Source organism: Aphis gossypii, chromosome X (assembly GCF_020184175.1).
Source record: "Aphis gossypii isolate Hap1 chromosome X, ASM2018417v2, whole genome shotgun sequence".
NCBI classification, from domain to species: Eukaryota; Metazoa; Arthropoda; class Insecta; order Hemiptera; family Aphididae; genus Aphis; species Aphis gossypii.
Genome location: NC_065533.1, coordinates 18,537,924 through 18,551,069, shown reverse-complemented (window position 1 = coordinate 18,551,069; position 13,146 = coordinate 18,537,924). Strand labels below are relative to the sequence as shown.

Here is a 13,146-nt window from a genome sequence, read left to right as displayed (position 1 = left end):
ACGATTATCGACTGTTATCGTACCAGTATGCGCGTCCTTGGGCGGCGGCGGCGGAGAGGGGTACCGGCTAAACCACCTGTTGTGTCGCGACGTTCGGTTCGCGGGATAGCGACACGCGGATGATAACGAAACGCTGATAACAGTTATTATTATTATTAATATTATTAATATTATTATTGTTGTTGTTGTTATTACAATAATTGTTGTCGTCGTTGTCGATGGGATTGTTGGGATGAGGACGATTAGGTTACGTCTCCTCCGTTCGTCGTGTCCCACCGTGATAATGTTATAATAATAATTGTACAATTATATTTTATTATGACGATTAAATACTAAAAAACAAGTCAACGAGTCAATTAAATTACATACCCTTAAAATATTATATATAGATACTAATATCTTACCTATCAACCTATATGCTTTAACGCCTTAGGAGAACAATAATAATTATTGAAGTTTATGATAGGCTACGGGTATAGCTTTTAATACTTATTAGGTATCAATTGAAGTTTAAAAGACCAACACCAAACGTCCAAAATATGTCCTCTTCTTTTTATAATACTATTATGTTTTTGTATTCATCAGTTCACCACAATATTATTATCATTTTTTTCGAAAACAATTATTTTTAATTTACTTTAGAATATTTCTGTCTTAAAAGAGGCTCTAATTCACTCTCAACGGTTCTTAAATATTTTTCGTAAACGCGTACTACAATTTGAAACTAGCTTCATTAGTTCAGTAGCCTTAATTGGCTTAATTGCAGTTAATACAATCGTGAACCTTATTTTTGTTTAACATAATTTGTTAAAAGTACTTATTCCTTATTTTTCCATACTTTTATACATGACGAAATGAACAGATTTATATTTTCTAAATGCAAATTTAAATCTATTTTTGAAAAATAGAAAAAATAACTTATTGTTTAATACTAATGCTTAACGTAAATTAGAGAGATATTCAAATAAAACTAAATTTTTTAAAGTAGACAAATTAATGAAAAATTTACTACAGTTAAAAAAAATATTATTAAAAGTTTGCTCAATTATATAAATTATACATAGACAAATTTAAGAGAATGTATGTTCTTATCCAGGTTTGATTTAAGTATGAGAAACAGAAAACAGTGTGCCATAATCATAATTACCTACTTACGTGTAATTATGTCAGATAGTGACTGTAGCTAAGTGTTAATTCGCAATAAAATACTATTATAAAAACTAAAAAACTTTCAAAAAGTTGAAGATGTTATATAAATCTTTAATCGTTCTTACTTCTTACCATCTGCTATACCTTCTTATTACTTAGCATCTATTTTTGAGCATTATTATATCTAAACAAATTTTTGATTGCCAATATAATACCTATTTTGTTTTTTAAATATTAAATAATACGTCAATACCTAATTATTTTCATAGCTATTAGGTGCTAAAATCAAATGTAAAAATAATATTATGGGTTTTATAATTTTATTCACATAAGATTAATTAGGTATAGTTTTGAATGTTTTGATTTTTTCATAAATAATTGGTCTGTCGTTCTATCTCTATCTAGATAACTTAGGTAACTATTTTTCAGATACCTAGAACCTAGGTAATCTATTTATACACGCTTGCATAATTACATTTTGTTGAAATATTTTGTATAAAAATACTGGTACCCGTATTGAAATTAATTTAAACAATTATTCAATTATCTAGTTATCTATTTTGTGTTGTTCGTTTATTTATTTTTTTTTATTTTAAATTAAGTGATATTTTTAAAAATGTAGATTGTAAGTACTATAGGTATTTACAGGCAATTAGGCAACAGCATGTATATAAAACTAGCCTGAGTAGTTTACACGCTGTAGCGTACACCAACATAACTTTTGTAAAGGGAGTATTTAGAATTAATTAAAAAACATTTATAGCTGTATAAATAGGCGTTTTGAAGTAGGTAATCAATGTTTTCGAAAAATAAATAAGTAGATAAGTGGGTACCGCTCTATTGAACATTAAATGTCGAGTGGGTTACTTTAATGAGTGTGTTATATTTGAATTCAATGATACATAAATACATAATTGTAAACGAAAAACGATTCTGAGCGGAGACGGTCCATGATGGTCAGTCTATACTCTATATCAGTTGATAATTTAATTTCATGTTATTTTTTGATAGAGCTATAAGAAACATTTATTTTACTTTTAGGATTATAATTTTATGAATTACGATAGATTGATATAATGTCTTAGGTACTTATTATTTATTAGTATTATTATAATAATACATTTTGATAACATTATAGTATTATACTATTGTAATGTTTAAGAATAATACCTTACTGTGAATACCGTTAAATAGTGTCAAAGGTTTCATAGAATAAATACCTAGATAACATCATACAATTAATTTATATATTTATAATTTTATAAAAATGTCATTGCATATAGTAAAATTTATAATATATATTATACATACACTTTTTAAGTCTCTAAAGAACAATGTTTTTGAATTATTCAATTGGGTACCTTCATGGATTAAGTACATATTTTCATTCAAATTTAAACTAAATATAATATATATTATACATTTATAAAATAATTGTGGTTAGTTGAATATTTTTTTAAATGTTTTAGTTCCACTTTAAGCAGTTTAAATTAACTTATGAGGAACTATGTATTACATTTTTTTATTACGAAATACTTGTAGTTTGTAAATTTTCATGATTTTGACGAATTTTGTGAACATTTGAAATTTTGAACTATACAAACGTACGGAAAAAGAATGTACTTATCTATTTTATAATTTGTAAGCAGATTTAAGAACAAATTATTTAAGATCTAGTTTTAGTATTAGATTTTCAAACATTTTTACCTAGTGAATAATTTTTTGGCTGCATACGAACTGAGTCCCAATACAACATATAATATGCACTTATAAGTGTTAATAAGTGTATAACTTAAAATATATAAGTCCCGTGAAATTTTATGTATAATACTTATTGAGCCCATGTTTTAATACTGAGTTCCGTAAAATTAAAAAAATTAAAAAACTTTTTCCTTCTCATTCCCACACAGCATATAAAGATTTAATTATGGTAAAAATATGCTTTTATTTTTTTCACTTAACATAACTTCATCGTCCATGATGCTATAATGAAATAATTTCCTGTTTAATTAATATGTTATTATGTTGTCTGACGAAAGTCATAAAAATGATATGAACGATATCACGTCTTCATATACGACCATACGTATAATATTAGGGCGCATCACAGACGAAGCAGCTTTGGACGCACTATAGCTCCGCACGAATAAAAATATTTTATGAATCCGTAGCTCAGCATGCACCGTATTTCCGCACGATCGAAAAAATGAACGCACCGTAACTCCGCATTCTAAAAATATTTTTAACACCAAAAGTTCCCATGCCAATATCTGCGTAAAACCATGTTGAAATTAAACTGTTATATCTGCAAAGCAATATCTTATCATTATTGTGTACCGATTAATTTCCCATGTCTTTGTAACTCAACGAATTGACAGTAATCACTGAATACTGATCAGTTGTCTATCATCATCTCTATAAGGTTTAGATTACAAATTTATTTTATAAAGTTTTATTTAAAAATGGTAAACGAAATAAGTTTTATTTATAGTCAACGAAAAAATTATACACAATTGGCGTTAATAATAATTTTTCGCGAGAATCAGGTTACACATGAACACGAAAATATCGACACCAATATTATTGTTCGACAAACAATTTGAAAAGGTATAAAACGAAAGGGACTTGATTATATCACTAATCGTCCTTCAAAAGTTAATAAAACTTAAAATAGCTACTATAAGGTAGTAGCAGCGTCAACTTAAACATGTATAGACACGAAATTAATAAGAGAAAGCATTTCTCGTGAACGCATACGAAATTTACCGAAGTTATCAAAATCAATTTCTGAAGTAAATGAATATATAAATAATACTAAACCAAAAACAGTTAAAGACAAATATTTTATTATAATTAATGACCCATTAGAATTCATATAATTATATTTTTACGCGATTAAAATTAAAATTTTATATGTGATTTTCAGACCTTATATGTCGATGGTACATTTAAATACTGTACGAAATGTTTTCATCAATTATTCAGTATTTATGCATATCGTAATGGAGTATTTGTACTAGTTGTGTTCTATTTGCTTCCAAATAAAAATAAAGATACATATCTAGCCATTTGAGGGGGAAAAAAATTAAAAATATGATATAAAGTAAAGTTAAAGTATAGGATTGTATTTAAATATTTGTTTCTTCAGTTATGTATCTTCAACTCATCACTTTATGAGATATAAAATGGGGGATGGGTACGAGAGTCTTTCCTTTTTAAGAAGTGGTAATGTATAGAAGATATTTATTACCTATGTATATTTTTTACTTACCTTTCGAACAACTTATGGTCATCAGCTGTATCTCGTTAGGTTGTTAGGTGTAGTAGATATTAAATAATCAGAAGAGAAAAAGGTATATTGAAATATTATAATAAACAAATCGAAATTCGAAAGATAGAGTTACAGAAAATTACATTTATTACATTTATAAAAATCAACAGAAAAATGGAATATTTATTGAGGAAGTGTTAGATGAGTGACTGAGTGTCGTGTTGACTGTCGTAGCCCTTTTTATAGACGTTAATAATATGCCGCCTTTGTACATGAATTTACAGATAGCGGCATTAATCATTCGTGTATTGGCGTATTGCTATTGTTATAATAATTTATGTTTGTACAGCTTCAAAGATTATTAATTTTCTTAATTTTAAAAAAACTTAATCAATAATAGTTATCATATATTAATAAATGTTTGTGCTGATGTACAAATAATATTCTATTTAATTTTCTTAAATCTAAAATCAATAATTATTATGTTTTTATTAATTTATGTATGTGCAGTTGTAAGGATAATATTTTTATTTAATTTTCTTAAATTTAAATAATGATATATCATAATATATATCATTACAATTTGGTGATTTATTCACATCAGCATATCCAAATATTTCTGTATTCATTAAAAAAAAGCTATGCAGACGGATTCTTATATAAGAATAATTCTGCCAACAATAACGAAAGTATAGAATAATTAGAAGTAAACAAAAAAATAATATACAATTTATAAATAAAAAAAATCGAATTATATAATAACAACCAAATAGATAGATATAGTTTTGTAAAGAGTTTGGCTTCGTTTGATAATATTTTATTTTTATTTATTTTAACTTATATTATAATTTTATTATATTTAATTTATACCCTATTACACTATTTTAATTTAACAATGACGATTTTTTGTTGTATACATTAATTATTATTATTTTTATTAGATACATTTTATACCGACAATTACGGTTTTTTGTTGTATGCATTAATTATTATTATTTTTATTAGATAAATAGTTAGTGTTATCTGCAGTCTGATATTATTTTTATTTAACTTTAATAACATGTATCGTATTTTGTATTTAAACAATAAAAAAAATTACGTACGGAGTTACAGTGTTAAAAAAAACCTAGCATGCGGAGTTGAGGTGATATATTTCAAAATGGCCATGATGCATGCGCAGTCACGGTGCACCGATATGAATAGCTTAAAAAGAGTTGAAATATTTTTAAGTATTTAAAATGTAAATATAAAATGACAATATAAACATTTGATAAAAAAATTAAGCATACTATTGGATATTTGATATTGAGTTTATAACTTAAAAAAAAACAATTTTGTTAAAAATTGGATTTATTTAAAATGTATCGTTTATTTTTATTTTTATACTCATTTCAGAATTATTTTGAAAAATACTGAAAAATTTAACCTCTCTAAAGTACAAATTAAATTCAATATGTTTAACCAATAAAATCATTGATATTATATCACATAATAATATTCAAAAGTATTAATTTGTACCTATAACTTATGTTATTAGCTTTAATATTGGAGTTAATAGACGTTTATTATACTTAAAGGTATAAGAATATAACATGTGCCCGTATAATTGATCATGTGAACTATTATAATTTAAAAATGATCATTATAACATAGAAAAAAAGAAATATCGTAAAAATGTAAAAGCCAACGTATAAACACAGAAAACGTGGACTATAATTTATAAGTTAATAACCATTAATAGATAAATTATCTCTTGTTTAGATTCTGGTCTAGCAAAGCTCAAATTATCTATGTTTCACGCTGAACACAGAGAGAAAATAAAATATTATAAAACGCTGCTGACATACTCACACAAGAACGCAACACCACCAGTAATTATTTATCCATGTCTTTCCTGCGGTCTTGCGCGAAATAAACTTACGAAGATAGTATTCACAGTGCCTTTGAGTACAATTTTTTTTTTTGAAATTTATGTATATTTTAAATTTTAAATAACTTAAAAACAATCTAAATTATTCATTAGTAAAAATTCACCTTTTCATATGTGTTTATTGAAAAATATTGAGTTCCGATATCAAAAAAAAAAAAAAAAAATTAAAAACGTTACGACATAGTAAAGTTTTTTTCTACGAGTGTTGTGAACATTTAGTAAATCTACTGTAAATACTGTAGGTACTTATAACTCGTAAGTTTGTACTACCTTTCTCGCGAGACCGTTTATCGATATAATAATCTCATTATTCAGCAACAATAACCACAATATGATGGTACCTACCTACATATACTTTTTTGGGAATTTATTCCTATATGTTATAACTTTTTAAATTTTTTTTTGTTTTATAGATTATTAAGTATAATTTAATAAATAATTGTTCATTATATAATACAATACGATTATTATTGTTTTATTTTATTAATGTTTTTATAAATACAATTTCAAAATAATATAATGATTACACAATATAATATATTATGTTAAGAAGTTGTTGAGCTATTTGTTGAATGTAAACATCGCTTTACCAGGATAAGTAAGGAACTTAATATGTTGGAAAATCTGAATATAATAATAATAATTATATGATAACAATTAACAGTATTACACTCATTTTATAAAAAACAATATTTTTATTAGTTATAAAATAATAAAATAATTTAAAGTAAGTAACTATTTTTAGTCAAAATACGGAATACATCTATAAATAATTTGTAGCATTTAATATATTTTGTTCGTTATAATTCGGCCGATGACCACTGTATAGTGTATAGCTTATTTTGGCCATTTTTGAAAAATAAAAATAATGTAAATACATAATAAGTAGGTACAAGGGCGATAAAACCGCTTAAAATATAAAAAATGAATCATCAAAATAAACATAGGTAATAATAAACGTTACAGAGGTATATATTTATTAATATCCTCCGTTTTTGGGTTGAGGTGCGGCGTACGATCCCTTAACACCGGATGGGTAACTCGGGGCAGATGAAGGATAACCACCAGGGGCAGCAGATGGATAGCCACCAGGGGCAGCAGATGGATAACCACCAGGGGCAGAAGATGGATAACCACCAGGGGCAGAAGATGGATAACTAGGGGCAGCAGAAGGATAACTAGGAGCAGCAGAAGGGAAACCCGATGCGGACGGATAACCCGGGGCAGCAGAAGGATAACTAGGAGCAGCAGATGGGAAACCTGGTGCGGATGGATAACCTCCTTGGCTGCCGGGTTGAGCTGGTTGTGGTTTTGCTTCACCTTCGTAGTTGACCTTGGCGTTGTATCCATTTTCGTCGGCTGTGTAGGTCACTATTTGATTACGTCCGTCAGGCAAAAGTACGCTGTACGCTCCGGTCACACGTTTGCCATCACTGTTTGCTTCGTGCTTAAAGTCTGTGTTGGTGGGTGCATCTTTTACTTGATAAGCGAAGTTGAACGGCTCGGGCTACATTAATGCAAATAAAAACACTCAGTTAATGTAATTATTTATAATATAAATTTATATCTAACATTATAGTCACTATTGTAACTATATGTTACCATTAATGTCAATATAGGTATCGCCTATATATACCCGTAATGTATTTACGTATTTATAGGTGGTTATTAGTACAACAGTTATATTAGTAGAACCTGCAGTGTCTAAATTTGGATTTTTAACTTTAAATTGATTCGTTTGTCACTGTTACTCGGGCAACATTAGATTAGAATCATAACCGTACCGTTCGACTAAAATATTGTATAATTCATATTATTACATTAGCCCATTTTCTACAAATGATGATGGGGTAATTTATAAAGTTAATAGACGATTGTTTAACTTAATAATAATAGACGTAATTATTAAAAGAGCGGTAGGCAAGAAAATAAGTCATTAAAATATTTAGGCGAACATGTGCCGGGTATTAATTTTACAGGTGAGACCTACCTACGGCAACGTTAACTATACAGGTCTTACAAAACAGTTGCTAAAAAAGAAAAAGAAAAAAGTACACATTAAACACGATAGCTTAATGTGCTAATGTCGTTTTAAAATACGGGTTAACACTTATAAGATTTATTATGTTTATAGTTTTCTATTATTTTCACGGGCCATAGGTAGGTACTAAAAAATAAAATGATTTGGTAATTTTCGAGTTGTGACATATCACAGTCATTCAATTGTTATCGCGCCCTTTATTATTGTTATTCCATTTTAAGTCAAATATAATTTGTATAGGGTATCTCTGATAATTATAAACACCGATAATTAACAACACTGATTTTCCGATGATTGAATAAATTCATTTTAATACTGTGCAGTTTTGTTTAAGTATGGAGATAGTAAGTTAAAACATCCTAATTTATAACGTCATATTATTTTACGATTAATATAATATTATCTTTATAGTCGTATTGTGACGCTAATAATAATTATCATCTTCACTGTATGATTACAAGACATTATAACTAACAAGAATAGAAAAAATACATACTTTTAAATAATAATTGATAAGTAACAATATTTATATGGATCTCTAATAAATACATACTGTACAACTCGTACAAGTGTACAATTTATTGCTGTGTATAGAACATTATAAATTAATTTCGTAAAATTATGCATTTTAAAGAAAAGGAAAAACCAGAATCTTTGTAGGAGTATTTATTGGTTTCAATGACTTATGGTAATCAACAGTTTTAAGTAATTTCGCCATTTAAAAACTATATAATTATACCAAGATACAATGCTATAATTAATTCAATTGAAAATATTCCTACTCATATAATATGAAATATCCGATACTAGACGGCTGACAGTGACACCATTGTTTATAGTTAACTACCATATTATAACAATACCTATATTGACGTGGGTACATATTAATATTTTGTTATGAAATTTATTTGCATTATGTAAAGTTATGATTAGTTATGCCAATAGTAACGACTTATTGTGAAGATATGGTTTGTGTTAAAAATAAAATATGCATAAAAGATATAAACATAAAACTTACCTCTGAATTTCCATCTGATCCGCTACCTCCTCCAATGGGATTTTGGCCTTTGTGTCCATAATCTCCTGATGGTACAGCACTTGAGCCTGTACCACCATATCCAGGGTTGCTGTTGCCAACGGGACTACCGTATTGGGCACAGACGAATGATGTTAAAAACACATTCAAAAGAAGAATAACAACGGCCTAAAAATACAAAAGATCAATGAAAGCACTGTATATTTTAGTTTTGTAGGTACCTACACAAATGTATACATATATTTTATACGTCATATCACTTAAATATATAAATACAATATACTAGTTATTAGTGCATTGTCTTATTAATATCTTGTGAAATGTTCAGATTAAAATTTATTTTAAAACCAATAATGAAAATTAGATAGACATTATACACGGCCTTACAGTTAAATAAAAGTGATAAAATTTTAAAATTTTATCGTATTATATTATATTGTAGCTTATTAAATTTATTGATATTTCATTCACACAATTTTGGGTAAACTAAATATCTTAAATCTTAAATAATATATAAAGTAATAGAATCATTTTGAATGACAATAAACATTTTGATTGAATTAAATTTATGTAAATACCTACTAAATAATTATTATAGAAAGAAAATTTAATAATAGTATGCATTTTAAATATCAACAAAAAGTATGAATCTATTTAACTTAAGTTTTTATTTTATTTACAATATTCTTCAGGAAGTATGAAATATTGGGAAAAAACTAAATGGGTACCTATAAAGAATGCATTGTAAAAATGAAATCATGTGTGGGTACCTATTGTGTGTTTACTGTTTTATTGTAAGTATGTGAATTATAGAAAAATTATAATATTGTATTATAAGGAGTAAGGACAAATGAATGACGAATCAGAGGTCACAATTTGTTTTCATAAAATAGTGAAGATGTACTGACTCATATATGGTTACGAAAAATAAGAGAAGTATACTTTATTCTACATCATTAAGATATATATTATATACATTATGAATAACTACGGATATACATAGTGTAGGTAGGTACCCACCAAATAAACGAAAATACTAAAAATAGTATTGAATAATATTCAACAGATTCCTTTAGTTTACATAAAAACTAAGTTCTAAGCTTTTATACTTATATAATGTTTATATTGTACCAAATACTACCATTAGTACCTATAAATTACAATATACATGTATTATAATAAAAAGTCAATATAGAGATTAGAAAATTTTATTACTTTCTATGCTACAACTTTAAATATTAAAATTGTCGTATTAGATACCTATGCATTAAAGTATTAAATTTATTGTAGGCTAAAATTACAAAAAGTAGATTGTAGGTATTGAATGATGATAGTTCGTATTACAAGCATTTATACATTATCACGAGATTAGAAAAATCGCAGTATTGATATTTGTAAAATTACGATTTTACCACTATGTATAATGAAATTGATAATAATTGAACAAAAAATATAAGATCAATGTTTAAAATATAAATATGGTGCGATTGTAAATCGTTAATGCATAATATCATAACTAATAATAATTTAAATTGATACTTTTAAAATTATGTATAATATATTTATATATTAGGTATATATTATGTACACACAAGTACACAATACACGTCATGCAAGTATGTATATAAAAAAAAAATACGCAATATGCACTGGAGATTAATTATTTGTTCAATAGAAAACATTTTTACAAAATATTTCATCATCTTTTAAATTTTTATGCATCAAATGGTTGAAAAAATATTAGATTAAAAATATTAAATTCTTATTGTTATACGATATCATATAAGTTTAACTAAATGTATTCGAGATTTGTATAAAGTACTTTACAGTAAAACTCACAAGTGTATTAGACTAGAAGGATACTTATAAAATGTAATTTTTAATTTTTCAAAGGTGGGCAACGGTCGTTATAAAAATTATTATACGCTACTATTATGGACAAATTTAATCGTATAATAGTTTTTATAGGTACAAATTAGTTTAGTAAGTACACTTGAATGCATACTATTATTTTTTGGATTCAATAATTAAACAGTTTTAAATCATAATTTCTTATACCTAATTAGACACCAAAAACCTACAGATTTAGATAGGTATTTATCATTCGTAAAGATTTTAATAATAAAAGTTTTCAAAATATTAAAAAAATGAAAATAGATTTCAATAGATTATAGGTGCTTACTATAGATTGTATCAATTTAATTATAATATTATATTTTTAATTAATTTAATGCAAAAAATAATATATAAACACGAATGAATTGTCTAATTAATTATAATCGTGTATAGAAATAATTGTTGTGATGATAAAAAATGCTCATAGAAATCATATAGTAGGTAATATAATCAGTACTTATAGTAGGTATTAATATAATCGTATAGTATTGAGCAGGTAAATAAATAATATTATTGTGTTTTTCACTTACCTTTTGTTGGCTCATGGTAGTGTGGTCGATAATATTAAAGTGTGAAAAGTATAAAAAATTTACACGAAGTAGACGGTAGATACGCACACTGGAATAGTTATAAACAGCAACGGAGTTGGTATTTTTCCCGTTCGACGGCACTATCACAAATGATTTACTTTGATTGCAGCGGGACGTCTTATATAGTCGCCGACGGAGTGCAACTGAAATTAGCATACGATGTAAGATCTAGGTTGTACAAAAAAAAAAAAAAAAACGACCGAGATGGCACTGGGTTAGTTCATCTATATAATCAGCCCCATTCATCGTCTGATTCCAATGATGTAATATTGCTCCATGCAACTACGATACTAAACTGAGGTCAAGTGTCATTACCGGAGGCAGCGTCGTGATCTTCCTAGTAACGATTGGTTATTTATCGCAACGGAAACACGCCGCGATGTTACGTATGGACTTGGAGTAAAATTACATGTGTACTTCGTGGAGCATGATTCATATAATAATAATAATGATAAATACTCCAGAAAATAAATATGGGTAAACGTCAACGCGCCGTGCGCTGAAGGTAAAAATATTGCGATTAAATGTGTGCTTATTATGTCCATTATGTTAAGTGTATTGAATCAACGGTAAAGTGCCGACCAAATGAAATTATTACTTATAAGCACGCCATCGGTCTTGTAGTTTAATATATGTATATTATATATAAATACCGTTTTACGGGGCTATATTGAAAATACAAAAATAATGGTCATATTATGCGTGATTATACATGAAATAATAATATTATAATCGATATTATCGTGTCGACAAGTGTTACGCAGCAGCCTCGATCCGTATTATTATTTCGATGCCAGTGCGTTCCGATGACGTAGGAGAGCTAAGAGCTATACGATAAAGGTATTATAAGAGTATTACTGTGATGTATCGTTTCCACGGGGCGAACAGCAAAATCACCGACCGATCCAGCGAACTACTTCGGTGTCTATTGTTTTTCTTTTCGCGGTAAATCGTTATCCCTTAGGCTTCCGATGCGAACGTCGATAATAAAATATAATTATAATTTCGAATTTCGACTCTAAACATACAGATGACGCAACCCTAACATGATAACATTATTATTCGCCAAAGGTACGAGTTTATATTTGTTCAAATTAAGCAAATTAAGCACGATAAAACCTTGTCTGGCTGAATTTCGCCGCCGAAATAACACGATGTTCGTCTTTCGATATAAAAAAAAATTAATAGTTTTTCGTGCGTTTCGTGACCGTTCATAGCCGACATTGGGTGTGA

At 27.2% G+C, this 13,146-nt stretch overlaps 1 protein-coding gene across 1 annotated transcript; it reads right to left on the bottom strand.

The window, feature by feature from the left end:
* Positions 1 to 7,025: 7,025 nt before the first annotated feature.
* Positions 7,026 to 12,021, bottom strand: LOC114129629 (pro-resilin-like). Its single transcript, XM_027994429.2, has 3 exons — positions 11,854 to 12,021; positions 9,410 to 9,595; positions 7,026 to 7,857 (listed from the first exon to the last, which is right to left on the bottom strand). The coding sequence occupies exons 1-3, from the start codon at positions 11,866 to 11,868 to the stop codon at positions 7,330 to 7,332; spliced, it is 729 nt and encodes a 242-aa protein (XP_027850230.1). The 5' UTR covers positions 11,869 to 12,021; the 3' UTR covers positions 7,026 to 7,329.
* Between the last annotated feature and the right edge of the window lie 1,125 nt (positions 12,022 to 13,146).

Bases quoted from the DNA above. Each gene is read 5' to 3' on its own strand.
- LOC114129629 (XM_027994429.2), bottom strand. The intron at 7,858-9,409 runs GTAAGTTTTATG...GCATTAATGTAG, and splicing joins GATCAGATGGAAATTCAGAG to CCCGAGCCGTTCAACTTCGC.